Raw genomic sequence first — 16,852 nt, 5'->3', positions numbered from 1 at the left:
AAAAAAAAAAAGAAAAAAATGTAAAATTGGAGGAAAAAAAAACAAAAAACCAAAACACTCCAGTGGTTTCCAGTGGATAATTGGCACCAAACTTGAAGGAAGACGGATGTTGGTACGCCATACAGGTAAGCCTATTATGGATACAGCCTTCCTCATGCCATACTAACCTTTACTGCTGAGGAATGTGAAGGAGAAGCATGTGTATCAATTTTGCGTCGTTTTTGTTCTGAAATGAGAAAAAAAAAATATCAAAGTTAAAACAAACAAAAAATATAAAAAAAACACAAAAGTTGTTTTACTGGCCACAATAAAAACAATGGATTCATTGGCATCTAGTGAACTACAGAGGGACTGCAGAATATGAAACATTAAATGTAACAAGAAAGATTATTATTCAGAGAAGCATTAACGCTTGCATGTATAATATATGTGCTATTAAAGAGGACAGTTCCTGAGGGAAAACTTACCCCTTTCAGGTTCAGATATATCAGACCGGGGAACAGGAGACTTCAAGGACCCAGCAACGGCTGTCTTATCTCCACCTTTAGAGCCTTCCTTAGATTTAGCTTCCTTTAATAAATCTTTCTCTCTTGAGGGCTCCTTCTCTAGAACCAGTTTAGACTCGGCATTCACCATGAGAGCCTTAGATTTTTCTTCCTTCTGAGACTTATCTTCTTTCTTGACTTTCTCTTTATCGGATTTAGGCGTTTTCTCCTTGGCGTCACGTAGTTTCTCATCTTTGCTCGGCCGATCTTCCTTCGTCTTTTCTTTTCCGTCCTTCCCAAGTGCCTTGGTATCTTGGGGTACCACTGGAGTCTTCTCTCGTTTATCTTTCTCCTTTTCCTTCACAATTTTATCTTTATCGTCTTTTTCTTTAATGATTTTGCTGCACAATAAGAATTATTTTTTTTTAGAACAACAAATACTGCGCACTTAACACATGAATCCTAAAAAAGAAAAACTAAACAAAAAGACAAGCATAAATGTGCCTGATACTGTGAATAGTAAGCTGGCACTGTTGTAACCAATATTCCTAATGAAATTATGGTTAATGATCCCCAAAGGTTATAAATCACTGCATGCATAGAAAAATTGAGATTGAGTTAACAAGAGTAGCAAACTCTATAGAGAGAGAGAGAGAGAGAGAGAAGTCCAACACACACCTGTTAGCAAGGTTGCTGCCATTACTTGTGGTCACCTTTGGTGTTGAGCTGACAGTTTTACCAACAACTTTCATAGTACTCTGAGATTTTTCTTTTAGTTTTTCTAGGGGGGGGAAAGAATCCACATTACAAACCATATATAGAATGAACGATATTAAAGACAAAAAAAGATTAATTTGATCAAAATGAGCATTCAACACTACAAATAAGCTCGGTTTAATGGTTGGGAATTCTAGCAAGCATATTTTACATACACAATAATAGTATTTAATTCACAGACTGATGCACCAGCCGCCTATAACATTACAAGCAACATTTTGGCTCACCGGCATCATCTGTAGCGCCATCTTCAGGTCTGGCTGCGTTCACCATGACAGACGCAGATTGGCTTGCAGTACCCGGCCCGTTTTGTACTGTTGGTGGCACAGTGCTCCTGGCAGGTGGATCTTTATGGTGAAACTCATTTTCAGGTACCATGAAAGGTTTCCTGCTTTTCAACTGTCCTGAGTAGCTGCAATTCGCACAAGTGTTAAATACGCACAGAAAACGGAAAATAATAAATGATGGCATGTAAGAAGCAGCCAAGCAAACCACCGCTCAAACTCAAGGGCTTTAATGTGCCGCACGTACTTAGTTATCAGCCCTAACCATCTAAAACACAGTTCTATTATCATAGTACCATACAAACAAATGTCTCCTATATTCTAAAGGCTGCTCGTTTAGACTTTAACCCAAACACAATTATCACGGATTCATAAAAAACGTTTTTTTTCGGGTATAATTCTTATACGGATGCGGTCTGTTTTGCAAAAACTTTACAATATTTATCATATGTTCTTGTCCAGAAGAACTTGTGCTATATCACCGATTGCAACATGTCATTTCTTTTTTTGCCCCACACTGGTTTGATTATTTTACCCCATGGCCAATGCATATAGATCGGGTCTTTTGTCCTTCTCTTCCTGGCGAATTTTGTGAACTCTGCGCTCCAAGGCTTGTCCCAAATTCAGGACCTTGGGATACCACGGCAGGATTTTGGTTAATACGATAAGAATATTCCTGATATGAGTATATTCGCCGGTTTCGAGACAATAAACAGAGGCCTGAAAAGGAACAGAAGAACGCGCTTGTTTTAGTCACGCTTTAAGCATTATCAGTAGGTGCGAGGGGGGTGTCTTGCACACCAATTACCTTTGTTAGCTTGTAGTGCCACTTATGCACCACGTGGCGGAAATTCTCGTAATCCAGTTGGTCTGCTTTGTTTCCACCATCGAACCCAGTTGCCCGTAATATTGTTACAAATCCTGGATAATTGCCACAATCCTTGGAGAAAACACAAGACCAGATCACATTTAAAAGGCACACAAAAAAAAGAAAGGGACATACATTTGCCATAGCGTTTGCATTTTGTATTGTTTTGTTTATTTTTTGTTATTGTTTTTATTAGTTCCCTACATAATGGTGTTTAGCTGTAGCTTGCGTGCGTGTTTGCATCTTTTTCCGATTTTGACTTGCTGGTATTATTAGGTAATAGGGGCCGACTTGGGATGTTTCTTATGCAAGACGGCCTGTGTTGATCCTAAATAATTGCACAGCTCTGCCAAATACGAAGCTGCTAAATGAAACAACAACATACTGCAGTGAGGTTCCTTGAATGTCATCTAAATTCCATCTATACATGATGCAGGGCTAAGCCGGCCCTACCAACTACTAAGTATTGCAGATGGAATCTTTAGGACTAAAGAAGTCAAAAGGTTAAAACTGAAGCTGCCCCGCAAACTCACCCATGAACTTTCACTTTGGCAAATAAACTCCAGTAGCCAAAGGGTTAAAGGGGCAGAAGTAGAAAGATTGCTCGGAGGACACGGGTGCCATAAAACACCTCTGTGCGTAATATGTATAATAAGAGACAGAAATCTTTATTGAATTGAATGTGTTACTGTCCTAAGGAGAACAAAGTAAAATAAAGTATATAGTTTAACAGATAAAAAATAAAATCTGGTGTCCTATTAACATCAAAACAGGGCCATTATTAGATGGTGAGCTCACGTGGCCATGGCTGTATAATACAACGCCGCAGGGGCTGCCAAGCCTGTTCTCATATAGTGGTACGCTCGATACAAATTGTTCTGTACCAAAGACACATGAGGTTAATGAGACACGTTGGCAGAGCAATGAAGAAGCAGAGACAGCAGCTCCACACGCGGCAGATGCTGGGCTCCTTCCAGCCGGAGGCAGCCGCACAGCTTTTAGCTACGGGGAGCGCTCCGTGGGCTTGTTTACATACACAAAAGATAAATGAACTTGCCGACTTTAACTGCAAAGAATATTAGAATTTTGCAAAGCGCTTCCAAATTTACACGTCTGAGATTCCTACCCAAGTTCGCTTCTCATTGGTTATAATGAGCAAGATTTATGCGGCTGTTGCAGCAAAAGGTTGGCTAATGGCAGCCAGCCGACGCACTAGTGTTTGAACGGGATAAAAGCAAACTCTGCTTACGAGAGCCCCCCTCAGCACTAATACACAAGGGAAATATACATACACAATCAGATCTCCATCATAAACTAGTATGAAAGCCGCAACCTGGAGCTTTGTGAATAGAAACTGACAGCACGGCTCTTCCATAAAACAATGCATGCTCCGTTCAGAAACTGGATGGCCCAGCTACGGCTAGCTGTATTAACTAGGCTTTTAACCGCGCATGTCAAGGAGTTTCCCAATGCAATTCCCTTTTACCCTCTAAAACCACGTCCCTAAAGAATTCCCCAAAATGTCAACATGTGCCGATATGGGGGATTCAGACAGTTTCTAACCACGTAGAAACCAAAATCTGGTGAAATGCACCTTTAAGATTGCTCTATTATAAAGCATACAGAAACGTACATAACCCCTGTTAAAAAAAAAAAAAAAAAAAAAAAGGGTTCTGGCATTGTAAGTGATTGCGATTGGCATTATAAGAATAATTGGGAACGCATTATAGCCAATTTGTACCCGCCAAGAAAAAAAAATGCATTCTCTGCTAAATTAATACCAGAAAACGCATGGAAAAAACAGAAAAGTGAATTTTGTGAAATAAAATTCAACGTAGTTACACAATGTTTGGCGAAAAGTAAGAGTAATTGACTTCCAAAAGTTAATGTAAAGAAGAGGACGGTATCTTTCGAGAGATGAAGTGTTCCTCCCCACACCTTAGACTCCTGTATAGCGAGATAAGTGAAATGAATCTCGATGCTTCACTGAGTATTGACATGAATTGCTGACATGCAGCAGGAAGTGACAGAATGAAATGTGTTACGAAGGAATAAGCAAACTGACAGAGGGAGCATGAATATTTAAATACACGGCCTGGGATTTTAATCACTTGTCTCCAGCTGATGACGGAGCTCAACAGTTCAAATTCTCGACATGAGGCATTCTCATACAGAGATACAGAACGCGTTCTCCCGTATCTTCTACTGTCAAATCCAGCCTGACACAACATTTATTCTCCTCCTCGGAAATTCACTCAAAATTGCTGCGTGTTGCTATAATCTATTCCCCCCAACACACAAGGACTTGCTTGCAACCTCAAATTTATAGTTATATATCTCAACAAGTTCATTAATCTTGTACAAACTATTTAGAGACAGGTTCAGTGCTGCTAAATGAGAGAATAAACCCATGTTTATGCTACTTACTAAACACCTTAAATTTACACAAGTTCAACAATGTCTAAAAAGGGATTCAGATTTCTACTTTCAACTCCAAAAACTTGGCGGAACAACCTTTTGTTGTAAGTAGAAAGATGTACCGTACACCCTGGACTTTACCTGCATATGAGACTGCATAGGACTGTCATGCTAGAGGTTATTTAAAAAGATGCTGTTCTGGGTACTACATGTATCTTAAGAAGGCGCAGCAAGTAAAACCACGTATGTAAAGCTACATAAACACAGCTCATACATACAAGAGAAAATAAGTAACATGTATAGTGATATTAATATTAAAGGAAAAAGGAGACAAAAACACGATTCATTTGTACAAAAGGTGTAAGAACTAGGAGAAAGGATTAAGTCATGTGGCATGCCCTCTTAAAGGGATTTGCATGAGCGGTAAACAGATTCATCTCCATACATTAACTATTCATTGGGAATTGGCAGCTCTGGTGGGCCAGCAAACCATTACCGAGATAACGCATACCGTAAAGAATGAATGTTTTACAGTAAAGTAAAATGAATGACGCAGAGATGCCTTTATTTACATACCTTATCATAGGTGGCACGATCACTATGCCATTTTGTAACAGTTTCCAGCATACAGCAGAGAAATCTTCCGTACCGGCTGGCTTCATTCTCTGTACAACTGGCTACCGTGTAAATTATATCGGAGAACACCTATAAACAACGAGAGTAGAATCGCTTTTTGTTAGGATGACAAAATACTTTGTTGTTAACTGAACGAGAACACACACTGCAGCGGAGCGTCAATCTAGGTTAGTGCTTTACTGGACGTTTTGAAAGCTGTCCTAATGCTGTTCGAGACAAAAAAAAAAAAAGATTCTTTCCATTCGCAAGCAAATAAAAAAAAAAATCACTAGCAGAACTGGATGTAAACACCTGCAGTGCAGTATAACTATTTTTTATTGTTACGTGTATAGAAAAACTTTTACATCCCCTGCAGGTCATTTTTCAATGTGGCTGAATTCGAAGAGATGTGTTATGTGTAGTAAATGGATGGCGTGGAGAGTCTTTATACTAAAAGGCAAAAAATCAAGAGCATCACTACTCAATAACCAGGACAGAGATAACAGCAAATAATATACTCACTCGGTCATAACAAAGCAAAGTAGAAAAATTGGGGGTCTTCTGTTGATGTACAAGCTCTACAAATCGAGCGCAGTATACAGCATCAATTGCTGAAAATATGCAGCGGGGAAATATACAAAGCTGTAAAAATTTGGTGATTGTCTCATTTTTTGTCGACCCTGAAAATAAAAGACAGACATTCAATTTGTATACCCGATGGAAAATAAAAACTAGCTAGTAAATGTTTTTTTTTTTTTTTTTTTTAAAGCAGTACGATCTGAAAATACAGCACATTTTAAAATACGCTTATTTATTTCATGTTTTCTGGCCTCCTCCTTTTTAGACAATACTCTAAAAAGGAACGTTCTATATCTTAGCAATCATTTTTTTTTTGATTCCAGTTTCAGGATAATGCACTTTAATCCTCACAACCTACTCTGCAAAAATTGTATGTGGTTTAAAAGCATTTCAATCACTTTAAATTATTTCCAATAAGTCCAACAGAAATATTTCAACTATTTGGCCAGCTGTAGATGGCATTGCAGAACTTCGAGCCTACAGCTTATAAACTGCTTTGTCCGATACGTACTTGCTGATGCAGTGCACATTAATGAAAAGGCACAGAAATACATTTAATGTAGAGATATTTTCTCAAAGACTCACGTGCTAAAAGCCAATTGTCCTTTTCTAGTTTCATTCTATGTAGAACCCTCTCCACATGCTCGGATTGCTTCTTCTCCTCCTCCAGCAGCTTATCTTGCAGTGCAGTGCATCTCTCCTTTTCTTTTTTCTTTTTGTTAGGAGGCTACAAAAACATGAAAAAAGTTTTAAGCAAAGGTGTTGTCGCCTGGTTTCCAAGGCAGATCCGTTGTTTAATAATAATTTTCTTGAATCATTTTAAACCAATTTAGCATCTAAAAAGTAGAACAAAACCAGAAGAAGACAACTTACCATTTCCAAGTTGTCATCAATGGCTTTCATCTGGAGCCTCAACTTATTGACCTCTCTGCTGTAGCTGGATCTTGGAACAGCAAGATCATACATGGTCAGGGACCAGAAGGTGGCATAGAACTGAGGACTGATGTCATCCCACACTTTGGGAGGGTGCAAGGACACCACGGCCTCATGAACCGGAGCCATCACAAGCTCACACGATGTGATGTACTTGTGGACTTTATGTTGCTGCTTGCTTCCTTTTTCGGCCTTCTTGAGCTCATCAGATTTAGACTGTGCGTTTAACATAATGAGAAAAATAAAAACAAATAAGCTAAACTCCTTATATTAGATATGATATATGGTATATTTGTACAAGTTTTATCAACTTTCCCAAAAGCCCTACAGAATTTTTTTTTATGGCAGTGCTGATGAAGAGTGTCAGGTTGTGGGATTAATGTGGGATTAATTTTATATAGCGCCATTATATTGTTTACCACGAGGCAGTATGACAAGGAGTGAAGGTGTTTGTCTAGTAGATTGGGCTACTTTTTATCCAATACTGGATAAAAAATGGCGCTTCTTTACTTTGCTCAACATCTGGGAATAACAATTTTTACCCATGACCAGGAAAAAAACCAAACCAGGATTTGCTAAAAGTAGTAATATCAGCTAAACACAGCTTTTATAGTAAACAATAAATCATACAAATATTCACTCCTTTAAATGGTTCTGCACTGTTAAAGAGACAAGATGGGTTAATTAGCACCTGTGCCAGCTAAGCAAGATAAGACTTAAGGGAAGTAAGCTGCAATTTATTATTTAACAGAGCCTAAAAACTGCAGAACCATCAAAAAAAACCCTCACTTATGCGCTGACTGTAGTCTTAATGCTGTATCAATCAACCCGAAGCTGTGAAGTGACAGATACACTTTATTAATGCTAAAAAAAAAACAAAAAACTGCTTACACCAGACTGTGGAAAAACAGGAAATTCAAATATAAAACGAGGTCCTGGCATGGAAATGTTAAAGGAACACTCCAGTGAGCATACGCACTTTAATCCCCCCAAAAAGCATTTGTCCTGGCGGCAGATTCTACATTATGTGGGTTTTTTTTCTGAACAATGCATTTGAAGTACTCAGAATACATTAATATGCATTTTTATTTAGAAGGACTGTTTGGGACAAGAAACTGTCCATTTAAGGCTTTTTTTCCACCCAAACCTGAAAGATAGGATCACCCTTATCTCCAATTGAAAAAATTTGGAAAAAAATAGAGAAACAGATTGGGAGCCATCTCAATAGTAGTCTCCTAATCAAGTTCTAACTATTTTATTTCTCCAACTGCAATCTGGTTTTTTTTTTAATCCAAGTTCACAAAACCAAGATATATGGACCTTGCTGGTGCAGTTTTGAGCTTATACAGGATATACTTTCCTTTAAAACAACAGAACTGTGACATTTATAGATAGATTTTGTTGCCAGGACAGGACAATTTAGACCGTCTAATCCCACAAAAGACATAACTCATAAAAGGTTAAAGCCTGCCATTCGACAGCTAGGCAGTATTAAGAACCGCCGTTAAATTTACTGACGGTTCCAGTCGATGTATTCAAGATCTCCTTGATGTATATCTGAAAGAAAGTATTAACTTACTGATATATGATGCGCATACATAGGTCTGGACAGGAAAAACGCAGCGTCGTGGGGGGTATGAAATTCATTGCACAGAACATCGATAGAAGGAACCCGCTTAACGTAATCGTCTGTACTCAAGTTAGATGCCAAAAATCCTCCAAACTGCACAAGGGTGTCATGACACTGAAAGGAAAAAGAGACAAAATGTGAAATGAAATCATAGTACGTGCTTAAGACGTACAAAGAAAAGTTGTGCGGGAGACCAAATCACTAGGCATTTGGATGACCCATTTAAGAGATAATGCTGGCTCGTACCTTTATTAAAAGGGAGCAAGTTATTAATACTGCCAACATATATCTTAATTCTTTAAACAAGATCTTGTAGTTTAGATCATATGTAATGTAAAGAGAAGGGGAAGGATAAAACAATAAACAATTAGAAGAATTTGTTGGCAAAGATTGGTGAGTTGGGTTTCCATCCTGGCTCATGGATGGCTCAATGAGCTGCCCCAATTTTTGGCCTGCGGCATAAACTTATATTTTATATTCAGGATGCCCGGTCTTTTATATTCAGAACAGTCTTCTGCCTATACCATGCATGCTTCATTTCAGTCACTGCATTAACCGCTAGCACTTCTTCTAGAAGCGTACCCGATGTTCTATATTTTGCCAAACACAGGCAAGCTGGACACACCAATGAGGAAAGTAAAGGGTTAAAACTGGCTAGAATAAGTAAAGTATTCATTAGGAGACATGAGGAAAGCGGACTTGCCTGGTCATACAGCTTCCCCACCAGCTTCAAATGCTTCTCTCCTCCTTCCTGGAAAATCACACCATTTCTCTGCTGTGCCATTAACAGACACAACGGGAGAGCCAAGTCGTGGTCCAGCAAGGCATCTTTTAATCTCTGAGAAGATTTCTTTGTGTTTCTTATCTGTCCAAAGTACCCACCCTATATATAAATACAAAGAAAATTACAACATGTTAGAATCAATTTCACATTCATTGCAGCATTGTCCGACAACAAAGCTTACAAAAAAGCTCCTGTTTTGAGGATTTACATTGATGAATGATGCCAATAACAAAATTAAGAAAATTGTGGATGCAAAACTCGTATACTTCACCATTCAACAGATGCCTATGTCTGCCTCCGAGCCAGACCGCAACATTACATGACAACGCATAATAGAATATTGTGATCTTATTAAAAAATACTAATTGTGTAGATGCACATTTTTTGTTTCTGTAATTCTGTTTACTTTATAGACTAATGAAACGACGAACTTTGAAAATATTCAGCTAGTGAAATTCTACTTTTTTTTTTAATTTTTTTTTTTTTTTTAGAAAGTATGTATCATTAGCTAAAAAAAATCAACATTAATTGCACATCAACAGTAAAATGCAATTACTTTTAAGTATTAAAACATGTAAAATAGGGGGTATTTTATAAGGCAGTGGAAGAAACATACAAGGCATTGATTATAATACAATAGCACATAGATTCGGTGTTTCGGCATCTACATGAGCGGGTGTCAGGAGGCTTCCCATTATCGCGCTCACCTCGGCCTTAAGCTGCTCTCCGCCAGTCATTGCTTCTAGCTGCTCCATTGTTATTTCCTCGGTAATCTCGATTCCAGCCATCTTTTGTACCACCTCTTTCAAAATCAGTAAATCAAAGCTGAAAGGAAAACGGGAGCGTGAAAATATTGTGATCTACTGCATTAAACTCGCAGCTGGCCTTTCAATAAACCCAGCTCCAAGCAATTTGTACATCTGAGCGCACGGAACATAGGAGCGGCACGGCATGAAGACGCAAGACAATTGAATGCGTGGAGTGTTACATGCTAAAGCGCAAGTCCTATTTTCTTAGAATTAAAAATCGATGGCAAGTGTATGCGTACACAAATAAAGGTGAATGAAATGAACGCTCTACCAACGTACCTTTTACCGGCTTTCAGCTGATTGGCTACATACTGCAGGAGACCAGCTAGTTCGATGGGATATTTTCGGAATATCGCCCCGCAGAAGCTGGCTAAACCTTAAAGAACACAAAAAAATGTTAACGCGGATTGAAAAAAAGTATAGTGTAGTTCAGAGTGTAGTTATGCCATTAGATATGGGGTGACAGGTGCATGTTTTGGGGGGGGGGGGGGGGTTAGCCCTAAACAGGCTAGGTTAGAACAAACAAGACTGTTGTCTGATCTTGTGCACACGCGAACTGAACTTCTAGAGACTCAGAGGTTCGGGAGCACAAGCACACAGCGATAAAAGGTAAATATCACTTAAGTCACTCCCAGCTTGGGCGCCTTTCCTTCCGATACTCTACCACCAATGGCTAAAGCAGACGTTGTGATTATGTTTAGGAGTCACAGATTGAGCAGCGTTCCCTAAAATATGAGCATCACGACAGTGCTCCTTTAGCCAAAAGCCAATGCCATCATAAGGACAAATGACTATGCCACTCATACAAGTGCAGGAATTGTGGTTATCGAGATGTGTTTTGTGTCTACGAGCAAAATCTAAAAAAAAAAAACACTTCTGCAGAAATTAGCAGAATAATAATATAATAATGGATTGTTAAAAGTATATAAGAAAAGTTATACACAAGGAATATACTGACTTTGCAACCAACTGGAGATGGTTGTATCATCGTGCTTCATTTTCTCCTTTTCTGGATTAGCAAGAGCTTCTATAATACAGTCTGATTTTCAAATTAAGGACAAAACACTATTTTGGGAATCGGTAAATTGGAACTTTATTCAGCAATTACATGACATGAAAAAAACTCGGAACAAGCACAGCCCAAAAGTCGTACCAGGAGATTAAGATACAAACCACTGGGGTGTGGGGTCACTTAGGCTTCTCCCATTTTCCATGAAAACAGCTAACAGCCAAAATTTGCTTGTCTTTCAAAAACAAGGACATTTCTAAAATGACCCCAAATCTTTGAAGAGTAGTGTACATAAACACAACCAGACACATATACATAACTAAACTTCCATACACATTTAATTATTATTAGTATAGGGATGATCAAAAGGATACACGCCAAGACATCATAATTCAGGGACGTGAGATATTTCAGGGAGTCCACCACCGGTGTTATAAGGTTGTCATATTTTTGTATCTGGGAAAGAATCTGGAAGAAAAAAACGAAAAAAAAACAAAAAACGAGAACGTGTTAATACATCAAAAATAGAGCAGGCAGCATATGCGTCAAAAGAAAGGAACTACGAGGAATTGTAAGCGTACCTCTTTACAGCAAACGGTTCTAATGTCACATTTAAAGCAGCACAGCGGCCGAACATAGTCGCTTTTATAACTTCAGAAAAGCTTACGCACACCTGCAGCCTGCATCCATATGACTGGCATACAGATGAGCTAATTCTATTAAAGCATTGTTTCTTTAAAAGAACAGAAATTGTGAGTATAAGGTTATTGTGTATAGGAAACCACAAAATGCCAAATCAGACACTTTGCTAAAAACTCATCTAGAGCTATATCATCAAAACGCACTTTGCGCCCAGTTTTATAAAAGTTCTTAAACCACAGCAACATTCTGGAACAGCAAATCACACTTAATCTGGTTTTAGATGCCATTTTAAATGATATGAATACATTAGTGTTTCGTTAGTGCCAATGCAATGGCAACAGCTCATCTCCTCCATTGATCCCCCCCCATCTGCAAGTCCTGATCCAGAATCCCATGTGGACAGTTGTGCCGTTATTAACGCAGCCAAAGCCATTTAAGTGTTTGCTTCTCGTTTATACACAGACAGCATTCCCTGGCAGTACATAACGTTAATAAAGTACAAACATACTTACATAGTCAAATAAGATCGTCGGATTGCTATGGCTTAGTTTTCCTATCTGCCTTCCTGATGGCTTCACGTTTTCTTTTGTTAAACGTCTGCAATTGGGGAAAAAAAAAAGGAAAAAAAAAAAAGGAAAAAAAAAAAAGAGGTTAAGAACCTCTGCCATGGTCTTTTATAAAGGCCGTTAACATTTTAATTGGCAATAAACAGAGGAACTATAAAACAAATGTCTTGTAAAAAAAAACACATTTTTCAGCAAAGCGCTAATATCGGAGAGAACATATCTATATATTATCAAAGAGCTGCCGTTAGGAAAGATCTTATCACAACAGCGAAAGCTACGCTTAACATTTTGCAGGTAATGAAAATAAGTTTTGTCGATTGCCTGCCAAACGCATAAGAGTTGGAGAATGGGCACTCTTTTGTAACGACTAAAGATTGTGCCTAATGAGACTGCGGCGTGATGAAGGAGCTAAAGATTCCGCGAATACGGGAATAATTGGTTCATGGTATTTGGCGATAAAAACCATTATGTTTCAGTGCAGTGCTTTAAATGCATTACAGCGAGCGGAGTCTGAAGTCTATAACTCTCCTGTTAGAGACTTCGGTTCTGCCTCAGCGATTGGAACGGCACTGCAGCACTGCAGCTTTCAGTCGTTTATCACGGACTGCAACCCTTAACACGGGCAGCCGGGAAATGCTTTGAATTTCTTAACGCCGACAGCTCCACCGGGACTTTTCTTTTTTGGACGCGGCTACTCTGCCTTTGCAGGGATGTTAGAGCATATTCAACGGGTTTCACCAAATAATTGTTTAAACGCGCATTCAGCACAGGACCCATAATGCCAGTTAATCCATCCACTAATTCTGGAGGAGAACCTGGGAATGCATCATTACGTACACGCAAGAGGCCTCATCCTTAATAGCTAATAACTTATTTGCAATCTAAGCATCTAATCTAATGCATGCAGTAGAAAATGTCATTAATCATAGGAATTAAACGCCTTAACGGCGCACTCGCGTGTCAGACCGCTACTCTGTCTGGGCAGAACAAAACGTGACGTCCATACTAAAGACTCTCAACATCTACAGTATAAAGCACAGTGGTTATGCTGTTCAAATATTAAATGTCTTAATGTTCCAAAGTGTTTTATTAAAATAGATTTTACTTACTTCATGATGTATTTAGCTCTTTCAATGGTCTGTGCCTTAACTTTCACTAGCAAAGGATGACTGTTGTAGGTTTCATTCTTCCACAGGCCATACAAATGATATCTTGAATTAAATGGAAAAAAACAAAATAGAATATGAATATGTTGGGACACTGGCGCATCCATCCGTGATGCTTCCAACAGTTGGAAAGCACCTTGGAGGTCTACATCAAGATAGTTGGAGGAGTTTCTTAATTCATAAACATTTTGCATGGAGGCGGATTACAAAAACGTATTAAGTTAAGTGATTTTTTTTTTATTTTTTTTAAACATGTTTTATTAATTTTTCCTTCTAGAGGGTACAAAGTAAGCACACAAACAAGAACATAAGAGGGATCAGGAGAATGTTCAAATTCAGATTCCTGCAAGTAATCAGTGGATGGGATCCCAATGACCACCAAAGAAAGCTGGGCTCTCCGAAAGTTGGGAGCGATCTAGGAAAACACCATGTAAGCAGCGCCTGTTCAATGAGCAGATGCCTAAAGGTTGAAGGCAAAGAAGAGGTGGGAGAAGAAGGGGAAAGAAAACTAAAAAGGAGAAGGAAAGGGAAAGTCAACGGATTGAGGCAGGGGTATATTTCCCATGAACAGGAAGCACAGATTAGTATTGAACTTAGAAACTTCACTACATGAGCTAGTTTTAAAAAAGGAACCTTAGATGTATATTTTTATGCCATCAATATATTTATATGCTACACATACATATAAAAGAGTAACCATGGTGCAAGACCTTCCTCACAATCACTCTTCATATATATATAACCACCAATATCCTCATTCTCTAGACAAGACTTGTTATAAAGAACAAAATTACTTCTATTTTCTGCATTAGAGAAGTAAGAGTTGACTTGGACCATATTTACAATCTATCACGTCCAAAACCAAAATACATTTATAATCCACATTTAACAAGGTACACGCTAGGACGGAAGTAAATCATAAAGGGTGGTCATCTGTAATCCAAACACTTGTTTTAACTTAATGTTATTATTAGAACTTACCTATGCTGATACGGGAAGGTTTTGATCATCCCCCAGATTTCCTCAGACATGCATGCATTGCAATCCATTAAAGTCAGTGAAGGAAGTATAACCTGGTCTGTAATGCTAAGTAGGCAACTAAACAGCACCTCCTACAAGGCAGATACAAAAACCAAGAGTATAATAATAGTGATAATAAATAATAATGTCTCTCGCCAACTTATACTAATGGATATTTTAGAGTCGGCTCAGGCCCTAGAAGCCCAGGAAAATGATGTCTTTGCTGCCATGCCTGCTAAGTATTTGCTAACTTAAAAAAAAAGGAGAGAACCGGGTAATGTCATCCCCACCGGTTTGGTCTCCTTGACAGTTGATACATTGCCTAAACAGCCAGCTCTGGTTAGACTTCATTATAGTTACAGATGGAATGTCTTCTTCTCCCCTAGCACCTACCTACCTACACACTCATAACTGATACCAAACCAACTGTACGTTATTGCATTTATTTACTTATGATTATAACAAGAAGCAGGATAAAGGCTTCTCTTTAGATATATGGGGAGAATTGTGTCATAATTCCGCTGCACGTTAAGTTAGAAACACCTTAACTGGTTAATGAAATTTACTGAAGTTTGCGATGTTAATTCTGTCGTTTAAATACACTTTATTCTAGACATCAGATCCAACATGAAGTATGCCTCAATTAGACATGTTTAAAACAGATCCACTTACCATACGTTCTTTGTCATCTCTACTTGCATCAGACTGAAACTACAAAGAAAAGATCACAAATGATAATCGTAAGACAACGAAGTTACATGGTTTGTGGTTTCCCAATAACAAGGCAGGCCATACAATATGGAGAATTACCGCAACAAGCAGTCTTTCACACAAAACAAACTGTATTATCTCTACACTGAGAAATGTTTGCAGGGATCGCTCACGGGAGGATGAAACAACACAGAACTCATTATCAAGAAATCTGGTGTGCCTGGAGTTTCCAGAGAGGGTTGTGATAAACAGAAATAGGGACACAGTGGGGAAGGGGATTATTTATATTAAATACAGGCAAGCAGCACGGGGAATCAGATGGTCACGTTTTAACGTAGTATATAAAAGTAACTTCATGATCTTTAGAAAAAGCCAGGAGAGAAGGAGAAAAAAAAAAAACTCATTCCAGAATGATTCTGGAGATTACTAAGGAAAAAAACAAAGAAAAACTAAACCAACTTATGAGAACAACCACGCACATTGCGTCCCTGCTAAAAACAAGACCAAGTAAATTGCAAGTATTGTCATTTTGTGGTGTCCTGGAGGAATATAAATGGCCATCTTTAAGACTTCTCATTTCTACTAGAAAAGCTATTTAAAGACAGACACAGTTTTTCAGAACAACAAGACACCGACCTCTTTCATTAACGCTTTGCCAAGGCGGACAATCTTTGCCAGCAGAATGGGGTCATGGGAGAGGTGGGGGCCAAGGAAGCAGAGCATGCTGAACACATCTTTTCTTAGGTCTTCAAAACATTCAGCCGGTCTTGGAGCTCTCTTACTCCGCATAGGAACAATCCGCGATCCTTTGGCGCCTTTTGGAACTCCGACTCTGTTACAACAAAGCAGAGAAGAGTTGGTTCATTTATTTATTGGAGCGCGTTCCGTAGACACATACATCTTAAATATTTAGAAAGCTTTACGGTATGAAAAGAAGCGTCTTCAACATACACACAACAAAGAAACGAGTTATACAAGATGTAACCATTTCATTTGCAGCTAACACAAAAGAGAACGGACACTTAGCAGCTTTTACCCTTTGGGTGGAAGACCGGACCTTGACCTTCTCAGTAGAGCAAGCAGGGCTTTGGTTGCTCAGCAGCTTTCTGCCGTAGTATGTTAGCCAACATAAGCAGGCATTTACAGATGCAAAGGGATGCTCTCCCAATACATTATTAAGGCTAGCTATGTTCAGGATTGGCTTATTTTATCCTGGCATAGGCATGCTGTCCTTCCACACAGGTCAAGATGTTATTGCATGGAAAAAGTAGTAACCAGGTAGTATTGAAAAGGAACAAAATGAGGGCAGAGAAATATTCATATAATTTACATTAAAGAAATGACAGGAGCATTCCTTCACTATAATAAATGACCTGTTAAAGCAATACTGTGAAAATTTAAAAGCTTGGTCGCTGTATCGTGGAAAATATCGTTACAGGGCAGTTTGAAACTATCAAAACTAAACACGTTTCTGGATCGGCAATGTGAGTTTGAGGTCAGGGGATAAAATTGTTATTTGATACAGCTAGAGAGCAAGTAGTAGACGCATGGCTCCA

At 38.7% G+C, this 16,852-nt stretch overlaps 1 protein-coding gene across 1 annotated transcript in view; it reads right to left on the bottom strand.

The window, feature by feature from the left end:
- LOC149298134 (THO complex subunit 2-like) overlaps window positions 1–16,852 on the bottom strand; it is a 48,122-nt gene that overhangs the window by 12,886 nt on the left and 18,384 nt on the right. Inside the window, exons 12-32 of the mRNA XM_089487629.1 lie at window positions 15,933–16,128; window positions 15,258–15,296; window positions 14,547–14,677; window positions 13,509–13,610; window positions 12,346–12,430; window positions 11,566–11,659; window positions 11,141–11,221; window positions 10,462–10,558; window positions 10,081–10,198; window positions 9,293–9,472; window positions 8,539–8,703; window positions 6,900–7,175; window positions 6,612–6,753; window positions 5,970–6,127; window positions 5,409–5,537; window positions 2,355–2,486; window positions 2,082–2,266; window positions 1,490–1,674; window positions 1,164–1,266; window positions 468–886; window positions 168–226 (exon numbers count right to left, since the gene is read on the bottom strand). Of these exons, the coding sequence (XP_089343755.1) occupies window positions 168–226; window positions 468–886; window positions 1,164–1,266; window positions 1,490–1,674; window positions 2,082–2,266; window positions 2,355–2,486; window positions 5,409–5,537; window positions 5,970–6,127; window positions 6,612–6,753; window positions 6,900–7,175; window positions 8,539–8,703; window positions 9,293–9,472; window positions 10,081–10,198; window positions 10,462–10,558; window positions 11,141–11,221; window positions 11,566–11,659; window positions 12,346–12,430; window positions 13,509–13,610; window positions 14,547–14,677; window positions 15,258–15,296; window positions 15,933–16,128 (3,076 nt within the window). The remainder of the gene's footprint in view (window positions 1–167; window positions 227–467; window positions 887–1,163; window positions 1,267–1,489; window positions 1,675–2,081; window positions 2,267–2,354; window positions 2,487–5,408; window positions 5,538–5,969; window positions 6,128–6,611; window positions 6,754–6,899; window positions 7,176–8,538; window positions 8,704–9,292; window positions 9,473–10,080; window positions 10,199–10,461; window positions 10,559–11,140; window positions 11,222–11,565; window positions 11,660–12,345; window positions 12,431–13,508; window positions 13,611–14,546; window positions 14,678–15,257; window positions 15,297–15,932; window positions 16,129–16,852) is intronic.

This window comes from Sceloporus occidentalis, unplaced genomic scaffold (assembly GCF_023333645.1).
Source record: "Sceloporus occidentalis isolate IW3139 unplaced genomic scaffold, rSceOcc1.0.p SCAF_34, whole genome shotgun sequence".
Taxonomy (NCBI): domain Eukaryota; kingdom Metazoa; phylum Chordata; class Lepidosauria; order Squamata; family Phrynosomatidae; genus Sceloporus; species Sceloporus occidentalis.
This window is presented reverse-complemented; position numbering and strand designations above follow the sequence as displayed.